This window comes from Ochotona princeps, chromosome X (assembly GCF_030435755.1).
Source record: "Ochotona princeps isolate mOchPri1 chromosome X, mOchPri1.hap1, whole genome shotgun sequence".
Classification (NCBI taxonomy): domain Eukaryota; kingdom Metazoa; phylum Chordata; class Mammalia; order Lagomorpha; family Ochotonidae; genus Ochotona; species Ochotona princeps.
The window spans coordinates 27,218,856-27,237,207 of record NC_080865.1 but is presented as its reverse complement, the minus strand read 5'-3'; the positions used below and the strand labels follow the sequence as shown (position 1 = coordinate 27,237,207).

General features: G+C 42.3%; 1 protein-coding gene across 1 annotated transcript in view; it reads right to left on the bottom strand.

The window, feature by feature from the left end:
* PCYT1B (phosphate cytidylyltransferase 1B, choline) overlaps nucleotides 1-16,501 on the bottom strand; it is a 105,686-nt gene extending 89,185 nt beyond the window's left edge. Inside the window, exon 1 of the mRNA XM_058658751.1 lies at nucleotides 16,375-16,501. Coding sequence (XP_058514734.1) covers nucleotides 16,375-16,422 — 48 coding nt within the window. The 5' untranslated portion in view covers nucleotides 16,423-16,501. The remainder of the gene's footprint in view (nucleotides 1-16,374) is intronic.
* Nucleotides 16,502-18,352: the final 1,851 nt, after the last annotated feature.

The following is an 18,352-nucleotide window of genomic DNA, read 5'->3' as shown; positions in this document are numbered from 1 at the left end:
GTGTTTGCAAGATTTTATTTTTAAAAACACATTCTGAAATATTTGAAGATCAAGTATGAGGAGTCTTTAGAAAGCTCATGGAAAATGCATACTATGAAAAGACAGTGAACAGATTGCAATATTTTTTGCACCAAAATGAAGCGACCTTTTAATTCCATTCTACTCAAGTTTTTTGCAACCCCGCTCCCCCTACGAAGTTGGGATGTGGGGAACTCTAGAACAGTTCTTCTGAGCTGAGTGACCTTGGCTCCGGGGACCTTTTAATATCTAAAGACATTTTTAGTTGTTCCAACTTGGGGCCAGAGATACAGGCATTCAGTGGATGGAAGCCACAGATGCAGCAAAGCATTCTAAAATGCACAAGGCATTTTTCCACTGTAGGGGAATGGCTCTTCCCTGGCACCCTGATGAGCTTGAATGTGTCCACTTAATCATGCAGGCAAAGGCTTCAATTGTAGTTCTCAGGGCCACTGGAACCCTTTGCAATGCTCCTGGCATATATAGGGATAGGCTCATCACTCCAAAGCTATCTCCTCCCACCTCCTTATCTCCCCCAAGACAGGCAGCAGGCGCTTTCTAATAATGGCTTCTTCCCTTCTGTTAAGATAGGGGTCTTTCTGCCCTGCCTCTCTCAGGAGAGCTCTCATCTCCTAAAAACTACTCAGTTTTTATTGTGCAATGGCTTCCTTAGCTGTGGGAATCAGTGTCACCTGGCCTTCTTTGTTTCAGTGTTGTTCTTTTTGGTTTGTAAGCCAAAGACCAGGATAAGTTGGCACCATTGTGTTCTGTGTATATAAGCAATAAATTGGATCTAAAAGTGATTGTAGTTTTACCAGCCATGTCAGTGAGACAGCGACCTTGCCATGTCTTGTATCTGTGCTTGACCTGTTCAACAAACAATTATCAGTCCAAAAATGTCGGTAATACTGAGGTTCAAAAGCTCTGGGTGGAACAGGATTGATCATGAGTTGCTCCCAGATGAAGCTAGATGAGGGGTACACGAACAGTGCAACTGGGAATCCACTTGTTTCCTCTCTCTCTTTGGTTACTTTTCATTTTAAGGTTTCATTTTTTAAAAAAAGATTTATTTTTTTTGTAAAGTCAGATACACAGAGAGGAGGAAAAGGGTTTCATTTTTAATTGATATATAATTGTACAAATTTATGGGGTACAATGTGATATTTCCACACATGTATGCATTGTGTATGGAATCTATTGCTCTGTCAAATTTTGCATGCATTTGAAATTCCACACAATAATAATTGCATTTTTTAAAAAAGGTACAAATTGGTTACCTTGCTTTATTAGATACCTGGCACTCTAGTACACACACTGAACCAGTACCCATAGTTGCCCAAACTGTGCTGACAGACTTCTGGCTCCACTACTCAATGACAAATTGTATGTTTCTGAGCAAATATCCTAACCTTTTTAAGCCTCAGTTTCCTCAACCATAAAAAAATGTTTCTAATGCCTCATAAGGGTTTTGTACGGATTAATACAATGTTTGGTTGAATACCTTAAGTAATTACCTTAATAGACTTCACTTTGTTCTTTTTGTCTGCTACTCTTACGCTTTGTTCTTTTTTGGGTGTTTCTGGTTATCTTCACAAGCAACTTTGATAAAATTTCTTTTCAAATAATTTCCTAAGAAATGTAGGAGGGTCTACTATAAAATGTTTTGTTCTGAGAGTTTAAAACAGCAAACTTGTGGCCCAACGGGATTTAGGGTGAAGCCTGTTAATGCAGTAATTCTCATCAGGGAGTGAGCTTATCCCACAGGAGACATTTAATAATGTGACATTTTGGGTTATCACCACTTGTGGAGGAGATTTCTACTGTTACCTAGTGGTTAGAGACCAGAGGTGCCGCATAGGCCCATTATGCACAGGGTAGTCCCCTGCACAAAAGAATCATCTGGCTCAAAATAGCAATAGTACCAAAATTCAGAAACCCTGGGCTAATGTGACCAAGATTCTTTGATGAAACTTTCTCCTGGGTAATTAACTTTGCCTTCCTGGTTCTTCATACGCGACACATGCAGGTTATTAAATATGTGCTCAGGAGAAATCATTCAAAATGTGATTACTCTAGCTCTGTGGCCTTAATTTGTTATTCATTTCTTTATGAGAAAGAAATCTGAGCAGTGTTCTGATTTTATTGCCTTTGAGTTTCAAATAGCAAACTCAAAGCATGCACTGATTGCCTTCCTAATTAATAGACTATGAAGGCAGGGCATCACTTTATTAACTAGTGGAGAGGATGTAACATCTCCCAATACTTCTTGTTTAATTATTATTTCTCAGGATACAGTTCTATGGGCTCAGGGGTTTCCCCTTCCACCCTCCCCGTTCCACCCGCCCCCGCCTTCCCCTATGTATTACAATAGTATAGTCCTTCAACAACAGTCACAAGTCCAGCATTCTGCTATTTCAATCTCTTAACACTTCTGTAGTCTTTGTTGCCCACTGTTTTTAATATATTTTTTAAAGATTTATTTATATTGGAAAAGCAGATATACAGAGAGGAGGAGAGACAGAGAAGAAGATGTTCTGTCTGATGGTTCACTCCCCAAGTGAGCACAATGGCTGGAGCTGAGCCAATCCGAAGCCAGGAGCCAGGAGCTTCCTTCCAGGTCTCCCACAAGGGTGCAGGGTCCCAAGGCTTTGGGCTGTCCTCAACTGCTTTCCCAGGCCACAAGCAGGGAGCTGGATGGAAAGCAGGGCTGCCGGGATTAGAACCGGCACCCGTATGGGATCCTGGTGCCCATATGGGATCCCGGCGTGTGCAAGGCTAGGACTTTAACCACTACGCTATTGTGCCAGACCCTGTTGCTCACTGTTATACCCATGGGGTAAGGTTGTGATGAAGGGGTTGCAGGTACTGGAACCCAAACAAATGATAGCTCTCACGTTAACATAGCCGTCTTCATTTAGATGACACCTGGCTACCATGGTATCATTAAATAGAAACCACTAAGTATCATTTACCTTCCATTCCCATTCTGGAGTCAGGATAGTTGAAGTCAAGACCACAGCACTATCTTCACTAGAGGAAAGACTTAGGTTAATGGTGATAACTAGGTACTAACTGTTGAACAATGGTAAGGAACTTTGTGTAAGGAGTTTTGTGCATTTTATGGAACAGTGCAGTAAAAGTGTTTGAGAGGACAAAGCATGGGGGGTATCTGCAGAGAGGTGGAACTGCTTAGGGATCCATGATATGGTTCCTACTTGTTTCTTCCTCCCTCACCTTAGTATAGTCATTTTATGAAAACTCCCCCATCCCACCGTGCAGGGGATTATGCTGGGATACTTAGCTAGCCAAACTGCGGCCTGTACAGTGGGTGGCTCGGACCCTGGATTCCTTCTCTGAGGAGTGAGAACCAAGACACGGAGACCATGTAGGCCAAGAACTGAGCCGAGGGCAGAACATTAAACAGACTAGAGAACTGCTTTTCGAGGCTTCTCAAAGCTACCCTGGTTTCTAGCTTTGCTGAGGCCTGCTTTTCAGCTTTCTGTGGATTCTACTACATTGTCTTTGCATCCCCCGCAAAAGTGGATCCACTGAAAAAGTTAGCTTCATGGATGCTGTTCCTTGCAACAACACTGTGTCTGAGACATTGTATTGTGCGGTTCTCCTGAGAGACAAGAATAATGTGAAGAGTGAAGGCAAACACATGCCCAGCAGGGAGAGGTCACTCAGCAGTCGTGCACTTCATGCCTGAGATGCCAAGGGATGATATTCTGACCCAGAAACTGGCTCATAGAAAATTGTCTTTTCCGGGACCTGGTGCAATGGCTCAAATTCTCACCTTGCAAGAGTCAGCATCCTATATGGGCACCAGTTTTTGTTCTGGCTGCTCCACTTCCCATCCAGCTCCCTGCTTGTGGACTGGGAAGGCAGTCGAGGATGGTCCAAAGCCTTGGAACCCTGCACCTATGTGGGGGACCCAGAAGAAGCTCCTGGCTCCTGGATTTGGATCCTTTCAGCTCTGGCTGTTTTAGCCACTTGGGGAGTGAACCAGCAGATGGAAGATCTTTCCGTCTCTCCTCTCCATAAATCTGATCTGCCTTTCCAATAAGTAAATCAAAAAAGCAGAAAATTTTCTTTCCTAAAACCATATTGATCTAGAAACATCATCTTTAAAAAATTAGAGAGACAGATCTTCCAGCCAATGGTTCACTCCAGATGCTTGCAGTGCTCAGGACTGGATTGCAATGAAGCCGGGAGCTGGGAGTTCAGCCCACGTCTGCGCAGGTGAGTGGCAGGGACCCCTTCCTGGGATGTGTATCAGCAGGAAGCTAGAATTAGGTCCAGATCTGAGGCCTGAAAACAGCACTCTGGTAACAGGTGCAGGCATCTCAGCCGTTAGCTGAATGCCTGCTCCATAAATATACCTCCGCCGCGGTGTTAGATTTTGTGTTAGATTTTTTGATTATTGTTTATCTGATAATGTTACCGAAGTCTCATTTGTAACCTGGATATTCATCTCTAACATTGTTAATTAACTCACCAACCAGATTTGGGGAGTGTGAATTGTACCCTGAGGGTCTGTTTTATTGTCTTCAACCCACTCAGACTGCCTCCTCTTCTCCATTGAAATTGAGTTATGTTTTCATGTTAGTATTTCTGAGTGACTCAAGGTGATCTTTTTGTGGTTTTTGACTGAGGAGAATATGCCCCCCCCACCATGTTATTTTATTGTGTTGAGAGACAGTTTTGAATATTATGTGGGATGTGCTGTTGGCACCTGGTGGGTAGAAATTAAGGAGGCCGCTAAACATCCCATAATGTTACAGGACTGTTTCCTACAACAAAAAATTTTCCAGCCCAATTGTCAATTATGGTAGGATTCAGAAAGCCTGCTTCAGGGCAAGGATGAACTTTTATTATCAGTTACACAACTAAAAATGGGGAAAATATATAAGTGGACATTTCTCTAAAGAAGGTATTACAAATGGCCAATGAAAAGCACTTAACATCATTAGCCATTAAGTGAAATGACAGCAAGATTACACTCAAATTACACCCACTACGATGGTTATCATAGTCATTTTTAAAAAACGCACAAAGGGAAAGGATTAGTGAAAAAAATAGAGAAATATCTGATAGGATTATAAAACAATACAGTCTCTTTGGAAAGTGGTTTGTGATTTCCTCAAAAAAAGTTAACAGGAGAGTTACCATTTGATTTAGCAGTTTCACTCCCAGGCATATACCCAAGAGAACTGAAGGTATGTGTCCATATAAAAAGCCCATTGGCATGTTGTAGCAACATTATTAAAACCGATCCAAGAGAGGAAACAACTCAAATATCCACTGACTAATGAGTAGAGAAACAAACTGTGGCATATCCACAATGTGATATATCTATACAGTGGAATATTGCATAGCCCCAAAAGGGAGTGAACTACTGGAACATGCTACAAAACAGATGAACTTTGAGAGCACATGCTAAGTGAAAGAATCGGAATATGAGAGGTCACATGTTATATGATTCTACTCATATGAAATATTCAGAATAGGCAAATCCATCTAACAGAAAGTAGGTTAGTCCTTACCTGGGGGTGCTGAGGGTGTTGGGGGTGCGGAATGGTTGCTGCTTGACACACCTTCCCTTACAGGGTGATAAAAGTGTTCTAAAATGGTGACACCACCACAATCCCATAAATACACTAAAAACTCAAATTATACACTTGAAGTTGTAAATTGTATCTTTAAAAATGTCTCTTTGACTCTCCTCAGCATCTAATAAATAAGTAGATTGGCCCTTGGTAAGTGTTGCAGTAGCGCTGTGTTGTAGATGACATTTGTGAGAAGATCTCTTACTGACTTCTATTAATATTGTGTACAAAGAAGGATGGTGGTGACTGATTCCCTGCAGAATTAATCCATGATTTCCGTTTCCTCCGAAAATCCTAAGAGAACTCTGAAGGATTTTGCCTAATAGGTAAGCTGCTTTTGAGAATGCTTGGGAACTTTCGATTCCATCCCTTGTGTCATACATTTTCCAAGCGTTAACTGGTGTTTTCCCCATACCTGTTTATGTCTGTTGCACTTGTGATTTGCAACATAGAGTTTAGTCAACATTATGTGAGCTGATGAAGTCATGCAAAAAAGTTGCTTTGAAGAAACTAGGTTGGCATTAACCGCTGCCTGCAATGCTGGCATCTCATATGGGTGCTGGTTCAAGTCCCAGTTGCTACACTTTCAATCCATCTCCCTGCTAACGTACCTGTGATCACAGCGGCAGGTGGTCCAAGTCCTTGGCCATGTGCATCTCTGTGGGAGACCTGGAAGAAACTCCTGGCTCCTGGCTTCCACCTGGCTCAGCCCTGCGGATTGTGTGCATTTAGGGAGTGAACCAGCAGATGAAATATTTCCCCTCTCTCTCTGTAACTATGTCTTTCAAATACATAAACAAACAAACAAACAAACAGATACGTGTTTTAGAAAGAGACTAACTTGTTTTCTTTTTTTAAATATATATATATTTTATTAATTACATTGCAGTATGTGACACAGTTTCATAGGCTCTGGGAATCCCCCAACCCCTCCCCATACCCTCCTCTCATGGTGGATTCCTCCACCTTGTTGCTGTATTACATTTCAAATTCAGTCAAGATTCTTTCATTGCAAGAGTATACCAAGCATAGAGTCTACCATCTTATTGTCCAGGTAAATTCAACAGTTTCTTGGGGAGACCATCTCTGGTCTGAAGGCAGAGCTGGCAGAATATCACCCTGATCAATTTAAAGCCACAACATAACATCAATGACAATTAACAACATTATGGAATTAATTGACATGGTATTGAGTAACCAATATGTTAAAAAAAATGCAAGTTCTTAACCACATCCTGTGACTACTTCATTGACATTTCGATTTTAGTTTATACACAGAACCGGCTGCTATACACCTTAAAATGGCTATAGGGTACTATTCAACTGTCTCATGTCTATTTTCATTTTAGTATTTAGCAGTTTATAGTGCTGAAGCATAATTTTGCTGAACTTGGCAGATTTTAGGATAGTCTAAACTGGCTTATAACTCTAACAAGGCATATGTCAACAATTGAGGTGCAGAACAGTTTTAGGAGGGGTGTGCAGAGAAATCTTCAATATCTTAGTGAGGAGTAACTGATCTTTGTGTCCTACCTAGTAAGGTATGTGTGAGTCTATGCTGACCAGTTCCTGCCTAGTTCTAAGCTTTCCTTGTTGTTCTCTGCCTATCTATTCCAATTTGTATGTGTGGGGGGGGGGTGGGAGGGCTGTGGAGCGACCCTGATGGTCATTGCAAGAGAGGGTGGGGATCCAAAGTTGGAACCAAGTAAGGACCAGAGAAAGCTCCTCTCCCTAGTCCGGAAGGAAGTTTACTGTTCTGTTTCGGCGGACTGCTCAGGGCTCCTGGCTGTTGTTCCGATGACCTTGGATCCTGTGGGGAAGGAATTGGGCTTCTTTCATCCCGTGTGGTAGATCCAGATGGGGGTGGATGACCTCAGAGTTCTCGGCCTTCAAAGGCACTCCAGTTCCCCATCGTCTCCTTGGCAGTTGGGATGTAGTCCTTGGTGCCCGTACTGATAGTCCTTGGTGAGGATCCAGGAGTCTCCAGGGTTGGGATACAAGCCTCCTCCTGTCCCCTTGCTGCACTCTGGGATCCTCCCTGCTCTGTGCATATGACCTCCTGTTAAGAGGTTGTCAGGATCGGGCCCGGCGGCATGGCCTAGCAGCTAAAGTTCTTGCCTTGCACGCCCCGGGATCCTGTATGGGCGCTGGTTCTAATCCCGGCAGCTCCACTTCCCATCCAGCTCCCTGCTTGTGGCCTGGGAAAGCAGTGGAGGACAGCCCAATGCCTTGGGACCTTGCACCCGTGTGGGAGACCCGGAAGAGGTTCCAGGTTCCTGGCTTCGGATCTGCTCACTTGGGGAGTGAAGCATCAGATGGAAGATCTTCCTCTTTGTCTCTCCTCTTTGTATATCTGACTTCGTAATTAAATAAATAAATCTTAAAAAATAGAGGTTGTCAGGATTGCTCTTGATTCCCCCTGTATGTCTTTGTAGTTTTACAAACAAATGTCTTTTAGAAAGAGACTAACGTGTTTTCAAAAGACAAGATGTGATTATTTGACTTAAAATTGCTGTTGAGAGGCAGGCATTTGGTTGATACTTAACTGGGGACTCACACATCTCGTATCGGAGTGTCTGCATTCAAATCCTGCTTCTGCCTCTAGCTGCAGCTTCTGATTGATGTGGAGCCTGGGAGGCAGCCAGTAATGAGGTGAGCGGGTCACATTCACCCATGTGGGAGGCACAGATTGAGCTTTGGGTCCCTGGCTTGGTCCTGGCCCGACCCCAGCTGTTGTGGGCATTTGAGGACTGACGCATCTGAATTTCTTCTGTCATCCTCTTTTCACATAAACTAGCTAAATATTCTGAAAACTATTTTTAATTTTTATTGAACTGCTTGAGAAGGGATTCAAATCAGTATTCTATATTCTACCAGCCCAAGGAGAGTCCTGTGTTTATCCAATTATACTTTAAATTCTTCCATATTTGTATTTCTGGCATAATGAAGCCAAGGAAAACATATTTGAAATTTTATTTTTCTCTTTGTCCTGGACCATACTTCCTATTTTAAAAATTCCCTCAGGGCCCCCCACGGTAGCCTAGTAGCTAAAGTCCTCACCTTACATGCACCAGAATCCCATATAGGCACAGGTCCTAATCCTGGCAGCCCTGCTTCCCATCCAGCTCCCTGCTTGTGGCCTGGGAAAGCAGTGAAGGACAGCCCAAAGTCTTGGGACCCTCCCACGTGGGAGACCCAGAGGAGGCTCCTGGCTCCTGGCTTCAGATCGGTGCAGCTCCAGCCATTTTGGCTGCTTGAGGGGGTGAATCAATGTCTCTCTGTCTCTCCTCCTCTCTGTATATCTGACTTGCCAATAAAAATAAATACATCTTTAAAAAATTCCCTCATCAGAGAAGGAGAGGGAGAGAATGAGAATACAGATGAAAGAAGAAAGTAGAGTGAGAATCTATATTTCATGGAATGACAAAGGAAACATGAGCACGCTTAACCCGGGAGGGGGATGTAATTGAAATAAGCACTACTTTCTCACTTTACAACCTCATTGTGAGTATAGGAAAAATTAATTGTATGCCAGTTGCACTATTTTCTTTATCCCATAGTGTTAGAGAGCTGAGTGTGACTCCTTGAGAAAAAAGGACAAAAATGAAAGAATCACAGAGCCTCCATTTCTCCCCATTGTCCCAGCCCTGGGAAGACAAGGATCCTCCAGTCTGACATAAGACCCTCTGCACATTTTTTTCCTGCTAGGTGGACCACCACTTTCCTGAGCTGAGCAACAAGGAATAAGTGATGAGCAGGAGTGCCCTGGGGGAACACAGCAGGGAAGGCTCTAACCTCTGTCCTTGGAGAGCAGCCAGCATGTGCTCCACCCGCTGGTGCAGAGAGGGCGCTCAGGGTACCAGTTGCACGTTTGCTAATTGAGTTGAGAGCATGTGTGATGATCCTTGGATCAAGCTCTCACCATTTCTAGGAGAGACAAAGACTGGAGCCTGTTCCTTGTTTACCAGGATTCATGTGTAGAAATTACAGAGGGGAAAGAAGGCCTAATGATGTTTTGGAACAAAAAGTAAAACTATAGGAGCCAATGTAGTAGCATAGTGGATTAAATCTCTGCTTGGGGTACCAGTATCCCATAATCAGGTGCTAGTTCTAGTCCTGGCTGCTCTACTTGTAAAAAATTTTTATTTCTTTTTATTATTATCATTTTATGATACAGTTCCATAGATCATGGGGTTTCCCTAATCCCCTCCTCAATTCCCTCCCCCCCCCACTGAGTTCCTCTATATCATTACTATAGTGTAGTTCTTCATACACAATCATATATCCACCATTGTGGACATGGAGAATGGCAGAGTCCAGCATCCTAGTGTCAAATTATAGTAAACAGTTTCAGTGGGAGTCCATCTTTGTCTGGAAGTAGAAATGCATACTGCATTGTATCCTCACATCTGGATATGTTAGTCTCCATTTCACAGCTACTGTACATCCCCTCAAATGAAAAGTCATAATACAAAATCAACAATAGAAAGAAAAACAGAAATTTACAATGCCATGAAGTTAAATAACATGCTGCTAGATATCATATAGTCTCCATTACACCATTACTATACATCCCCTTAAATATAAAGCCTCAAAACATAACACCAGGAAGAATAAAAAAAGAAATTAACAACACCATGAAGTTAAATAACATGCTACTGAATGACTAATGCGTCACTGAAGAAATGAAAATCAAGAACTTTCTTGAAGAAAATGAAGCTACTGTATGATCTATGAGTCATTGAATGATTTAATCAGAAGAAAGTGTTTTGAAGAGATGAAACTAACAAAAAATAAAAATCCATGAAATATAGTTTCCACTGATCTTTGTTGGTGAGATATGTCTCCTGTAAGCAACAAATAGATGTTTTTTTTTAAGATTTATTTATTTATTTTTTATTACAAAGTCAGATATACACAGAGGAAGAGAGACAGAGAGGAAGATCTTCCATCTGATGATTCACTCCCCAAGTGAGCCGCAACGGGCCGGTGCGCGCCCATCCGATGCTGGGAACCAGGAACCTCTTCCGGGTCTCCCACACGGGTGCAGGGTCCCAAGGGTTTGGGCCGTCCTCAACTGCTTTCTCAGGCCACAAGCAGGGAGCTGGATGGGAAGTGGAGCTGCCGGGATTAGAACTGGCGCCCATATGGGATCCCGTGGTGCGTTCAAGGCGAGGACTTTAGCCGCTAGGCCACGCCGCCGGGCCCTAGATGGTTTTTTTTTTTTAAGTCCAGTCTACTAATCTATAATGTTTGATTGATGAGTTTAAGCCGTTTCCATTCAGGGTTAATACAAATAGGTGGTAATTTGGTCCTGTCATTTTAACAATGGATTGTTCATTGGTTTAGTCTTCGTTGTCATCTGGGATGTTCTTCACATTTGCCTTTGGTTTTGGAGGGCACTATTCCTTTTCTCTGTCAACAGAACATCTTGAAGTATCATTTGTAGGGTAGGTTTGGAAGAGGCATATTCTTTCAACTTTTCTTTACTGTGGAAAAATTTTATTTCATTTTCAAAGAGAAAGGAAAGCTTTGCTGGATATGTTATCCTAGGCTGATAATTTTTTTCTTTTAGAATCTGGAATATGTCACTCCATTCTCTTCTTGCCTGTAGAGTTTCCTGTGAGAGGTCTCCTGTGAGTTTAGTTATCATTCATTTATATGTCAGTTGATTTTTTTCACATGCACATTGAAGGATCTTTTCCTTATGTTCAATTGAAGAGAGCTTGATGGTCATGTGTCTTGGTGAAGATCACTTTTGGTCAACCCTTTTAGGGGTTTTGGTCCGTGCCCCTCCTGGATGTTGCTTCCCAAATCTTTCTCTAGATTAGGAAAATTTTCCCTTATTATTTCACTGAATACACCTTTAATCCCAGCTTCTCTTTCTTGACCTTCTGGGACTCCCATAACTCTTATATTTGGTCTTTTAATAGTGTCTTTCCATTCTCGAATACTTTTTTTGGCCTGATCCAGCTCTGCTTCCAGCTTTCTGTTTGTTTCCCTCTGGTGACAGGAAATATCTTCCAATTCTGAGATTCTTTCTTCTGTCTCCTTCATTCTGCTTTGGAGACTCTCCACTGTACTTTTAATTTGCTCTGCTGTATTCTTCATTTCTGATATATCAGCTTTCGTTTGATTCATTTCCAGTATGACATATTCCTTGAATTCCTTGAATGCCTGCTTTACGTGCTTCTCATTGTTGATAAGAAGCTTTATAACAAGTGTTTTGAATTCTGTATCCTCCATTTTCTTGATGTCTTCCTCAGTTAACTCTGAGGTTGGCATAGGGTTTTGCTCCTTTGCAGGGGAGTTTTCAGTAATATTAATTGTGCCTCTGTCTCTTCTTTTGCTCTTGGTCATTGTACTTCTAGTTAGCAGATTCTTCTCCTTGGGGCAGGTTTCTAAGCTGTGTCATCCACAAGTCTACAGTTTGATTTTACTTATTGCAGTTGACACACGACTCTTTGCAGTCACTTATGCCACTCCCTCCAGCGAGTTCCAGGTCTGGGTTCTTGTGTTAGATTTCCACCATGGTCTCCGTAGCCCCAGCTCCTGGCTCACCAGTGTCCATCTCCTGTGACACTGTGCTAAAGCCTTAGCACCTTTGTCTGTACAACCTTTCTCCAAACAATTCCGGTTGGAGCAGGTTCCAGGATTAGGGAGACACCAGGAGTCCTATATAGCTAGGTTGTTGATGGTGCTGATCTTGCCAGAACCTGCTGGTCGTTAGGTCTGTGGAGCACATGGACCTATTTTGACCCATGCAATGCCAAAGTTGGTATTATTTTCCTGTGGGACCAGGACAATCCACTGAGCTCAGTGAATTCTTGCTGAGCTCAGCACATGTGCAGCTCACTGTTGTCCCCTTCAATCTTAAATTCTTTGTCACACTGTACAAAATGGTGCCCGATGTGCCACTACTAGAGTTTATGATCTGCTGGCTGTCATGTTTGAGGGCTACCTGGACCTGCCTTAGTTAGAACCTGTAGGATGCCACATTGTTGCAGTTCACTGAGTTAGAAATGAGTTCACTAGTTCACTCCCAGCTCCAAGCATGCGCAGTCCTGCCCTGTAGCCCTTGCCTCCTTAAACAAAATGCCACCTAATTCAGCTCTAGGAGGCAGACTGGGCTATGAAATCCACCCTGTTCCTGCACCACCCATCTGGGACCTGCTGCTCTGTCTCTGCTCCTAGTCAAATCAAACAGACTAGCAGGACGGGCAGTTCTTTGTCTGGGTTTACCTCATGAACTCCCAGTGTAGCTTTGTGCCTGGCAAACTGCTTGACATAGCGTTCAAGGACTGATGAAGCGGATTAATGCCTGGTGCTCCTGGAAATAAGCATACTGGTCACTCAGCTCCCCATTCTGCAGAAGCTAGCCAATTTTGTTTCCAAATCTTCAGGCCAGATTACAACTACACTCCTCCCACTTGAATGTCTGTGAGGCATATCTTCTTCACAAAGAAAGCCCTTATCTCACTTTGAAAACTTGGCAGCAAAGATGAGGAAAGGAAAAAGAAAAAGTGGAACATACGTTTCCCGTGCATTTGGTACAAGGCAGGTGTCAGCTTCTGAGTCGTATTTTGAAGACATTACTCTGATATTTATCACACAAGTATTTATCAAGTAACAGATATTTATCAAACTCCTTATAGTGCAGTACCCACAAAAACACCCCATCCAGGGAATCACAGCATTTAGGGAAAAAGCAAGAGCTTTGAAATTAGATCTTGAGCTAGTCAGAAATTCAGTGTGAAACTATTTTATGCTACCAATTTATTTTATGATCCAAAGGAGGAGAGGAAGCTAAATCAGTGGTTGTATAAAATGATTTTACAGAGAACTTTGAAATGGCAGAAGCATTGCTAGAAATAACTAGACTAACCACACTATTTCCTACAAGGGCACCTTAGGGGATTCCTGTTTAATGAATAAATAAAAATGATGTATAATTATCATATCAATTGCTTGCATCTTAGTGAGTGCCTCTGGAGTTGTTTGATGGTGCTTCAAAATCTTTGCTCTCTGAAGTGCATTTAACAGTCTCCTTGACTCTTCTCTATATTATTAATTTCCAGATCAAAGTTAACTTGGTACTATGCAAATGAGGAGCCTTCAAATGAATGAGATTCTGCTGCCAAGTTTTGAATCCATCTTACTTGTAACAGAACTGCAATATATTTTGAGGACACATAATGTATCTGAAAGAGATATCATGGTCTAAAGCAGTGTTAGTCAATAGAAGTTCCTGTGATGATGGAATATTCTTTATCTGCACTGTTCAAATGGTAGCCACTAGCCACGGGGAGCTACTGAGCACTTAAAAAGTGGCTGGTATGGCTGAGGAATTTTAATTGATTTAAATTTAAATTTAAACAGACCCATATGGTTAGTGACTATCTAATTCTATGACAGTGCAGATTTAAAGAGAAATTAAAATTCTATTCTAGCAACCTCAATTCCAGCTCTGCCACAGCTACCTGGGACAATGCCCTTGACTCTCTGGGCTTCCATTTTTCTCATGTGAGAATCAGGATTTAAATATCTGTGCCCTATTGCCAAAGAAGTGCCAGCCAAACACCTAAATTCAGTGTGTGGGATATAAAGAACCAGTTCATTTAGAGGGAATTTCTATTCCATGAGAACTCTATTAAATTCATAATTATGCTTTGCTTTTAGGTACAGATATTTAATGACAGTGATTGTTCTACTGGTTAGTAAGTAACATTACTTAGCAATAGACAGAACTGGTCATGTGTTAGCTTGTGGGTATCAGTATATTGTGCCTAAAAGGGCTGGCATTCAGAGAGTTAAACTGACACAGCAGTTGAGATCTCCTGTGTGAGAAATGTATTGCACACCGAGAAACAAAAAGCATTGTAGAATAATAATGTGATCACTATTTTATTATTATAGTTAATTAACACATTTTAATTGCCCAAGGAGGTTAAATACACTCATCCCATTTAACTAGGAGAAATAAAAGTACAACCTAGCAGGAGAGGTGAGTGGTCAGGACCTTGAGCCACAGACACACACACACACACACACACACACACACACACACACACCCTTTTTAGCATCATCACATTAAATAAGGCACAAAGCATGTCTCCTACTAAAGACTAAAAATGCTAACCATTATTGTGAATACAATCGATGCTCCTGGGAGACGGTGAAATTAGAGGCCTTTGTCTGTTTTTTAATTCCCAAAAGGTATGATAGTTCAGAATGATATTTGTACAGGTTTTGTTCTGTGTGACTGGAGCATAGAAAGGTCATCTCAGTTTTTCATGGCTGTACCCATCAAGAACTAAATCTGGTACAGAGGCATGAATAAATGAGTAAGGAAGTAAATGCCTCCTGATTTTCCCTGTTAAATAAAGATTATAAGAAACCATTGTTTTGGACTTAGCTCCTGCACTAGGCCCCAAAAGACCAGGCTAAAGATCAAAATGGAGTCACGCTAAAACAAGGCAGTTTGTCTGATCTGCTAAGAAATCAAACTCACAGCCAAACTTCCCAAACAGGCCAGTTTCTTGTTGGCATACTAATGAAATTTGCTCTGTCACAATCCTTACACACACACACACACACACACACACACACACACAGTGTAACTGAGGTAACTTGATGCTAATTAATTAGTTATTATTTGTGACTATATTTTGAAGTAGCCAATCCACGCTCTGTTTCTTGTTCCTGCAGCTCTTTCTTTTCTGTGATAGCTGCCTCCTCTTCTCGGCTGATTGGGATACTTATTCTTTTTTATAGGATGAAGTGTTACATGCTTGTAGAATCAAAAGTAAAGCCAATAAGGCTTTTGTTCTCTGATACTCCATTAACTCACTTAAATGAGCTGGTAAAAACGTTTGAGCCCTTCAATCCACCTGTTTCTCCAAATCTAAGGAAACGTGGAGATGACCATGAAAGGGATCTGTGACTCATGTGACTCAAGCATCCATCCACTAGTTATAGAACCTGGAATACTCTTCAGCGAATGTTTGATGATTTAAACCATGCATCCACATCCATTCTAAAGAGCACAGGAGGGTTCCGGAGGAGTGCTAGTACGACAACCAAGTGCAGAGCAAGTGTTTTGAGGCCTGAGAACCCACTCTCAGGATGCTGAAGTGAAAGCCAAACCACTGTTCACTGAAGAAATGATGTCATTGCTGGGAAGCTACCTCTGCTTTCAAATTGCTTTGCATCACCTGGAGTCCTTAACACCTCATTCCACTGCCTAAAGTTTCTCCGTCTAGAAGAATTCGAATATAAGTCATTAATACACGTTCTCCTGGGCACATCCCCCCTCTGTAAAAGACCATGTAAGGTGTTGTCACTTCAATAGCAGTTGAGTAAGTGCTATTCAAAAATAGATGCTCTAATCAGAATCCTGTGACGTTTCTACTAGGAGAACTTCTCATACAGGTTTCCACAGCATCGTTCTTTGCCTTAAACAATCATTCTTCATATTGATTTGACTATTTTTAGAAAGCAAATTTACCCCTGTCATACAACTCTACCCAGGAAGCTTACCTACTTTGCAAGGGGTTTCAGAAAGATAAATTAGCCAGTTTCTTTTCTTTTTTCCTTTTTATGATCTTCAGATGGAGCGAATAATGTTTTCATTGTTATTGTGACTTTATGGATTGGCACAGGTCCACTCCATTTGAAGACACCTAGGACTGGCTTTGCAACTGACTTTGATATTCAAAGGCAAAAAATGACAAAGCATCTAGCTTACCTTGCGCAAGAATCTGGGAGTGCAGTGGTTGCTGGGCTCCTCTTCCATGTTGCCTTATGGTGGCAGCCCACCATGGCCTCCCCGGATCGTCTTCTCTCTGTAGGACCTGCTTTCCTTTGGAGCTCTTTTAAACCACAGGGCAAAATTTTTGTTCTGGGCACTTGGCCAAAGGTCAAGCCAGTTCCCTGTGCCCAGTGCTCAAAGATAAGGTTGGAGGAGATAGGAGTGACCCAGTTATTGAGTAAGCAGAGATTCAAGTTCCTGGGCACTCCTCCTTTACTTGTCACAAGCCTGCTCTTGTCCCCTCTCGACTGTTGTTCACTGACAATCGCTGTGCTCTGGACCGGCACTATGATGGCCTGTTGTGTGGGGGCAGGCAGGTTGTGGCAAAAGCTGCACTTGTGAAAAAGGCCATTGTTTCATCTACCCTGTCCCTCTCTGGAGCTATGGCAACAAATTCCATTGGTGAATTAACTATGTCATTGTCCATGGACTCAACTGATTATGCTCCCGGAATGACAAACATTTCTCTCGCTTTTTTTTTTAAGGATAAAAAGTGGTCAAGATCTCAAACTATCAAATACAGCTCAGCTCTTTGAGTAGGAACATAAAGATGGAAAAAAATAAATATCATGCACTTTGACTGATGCTAGTGTACATTTTGTTCCTTCCAAGGAGTCACTCTCAGTACCACTGATGATGAATTTGTACCTTTTATAACAATGTGGCATCTTTATAATTGTGTGTTAAGATAATGGCCCCTCATATAACCGTGGTGAACTTCTTTAACTATAAGTGCATGGGCCATTCTGAGAAAAAGATGCTTTTAAAATCTGGCTGCGCCTAAGTGACATGGTAACGTTGTATGCTGTTATCTGAGTACAGAATGAAGACGGCTAGCTGCCTAAATTTACTTTGCCCAAGTAAGGATTTCCTTTGTCCTATGCCAGCAAGAAAACCCTTATTAGCTTTCTCTTAGGTTCCAATTTCTGGAAGAATAAAACTTTCTAGAATCAGGTGAAGGATACTTCTCAGCCTGTGCATCTGCTCACTCATTCCAGACCCTGTCTGCGTGCCATGCCAGCTGCTTAAGGAGTTCTGCCAGTCTGGCAGCCTGGCAAGTCCCTCAGCATGACAGTGTTATAGCTTGCCTCTTTGGTAAGCTAGAATCTCATTTCACAGAATATCTGCCCTTTAATGCTCTGGGATAAGTTGGCCAAAATAGCATTCTTCCCAAGATTTAGCATGCAGGAGTAAAACAGCAGCCATTACTTTCCACAGGTTGTTGTGGTGACTAGCAGCTGTGGAAGTGACAGCATTCCCAGCTTCTCTTTGCTCTCTTCTTCTTATCCAGGTGTTCTTTCTGGATGCTGACTGTTGACCAACAGCAGCCTTAGGCCCTCCATGCGACATCAGCTGAACCTGAAGGCAGGTCATAAAGAAAAACAATTACAACAGTAGCAGTCTTCATAGGATTGTAAATCAGTCTGCAATTGCTGTTGATTGGACTGTTTCCCTTACTTAAAAACTGTATTTTGCCACTCCAAGTTCATGACTTCTAGTCTTCCAGCTGTGGTTTGAATGTACCCCCTAAACTCCATGGGTTGGAAACTTAATTCCCAATGCAATAATGTTGAGAGGTGGAATCTTAGTAAGGTGATCAGGTGGTTTGAATGGATGTATAGCATTGGCTAGCTCCAGAGTGAGCTTGTTTTTTTTTTTTTTAAAGATTTATTCATTTTATTACAGCCAGATATACACAGAGGAGGAGAGACAGAGAGGAAGATCTTCCGTCCGATGATCCACTCCCCAAGTGAGCCGCAACGGGCCGATGCACGCCGATCCGAAGCCGGGAACCTGGAACCTCTTACAGGTCTCCCACGCGGGTGCAGTGTCCCAATGCATTGGGCCGGCCTCAACTGCTTTCCCAGGCCACAAGCAGGGAGCTGGATGGGAAGTGGAGCTGCCGGGATTAGAA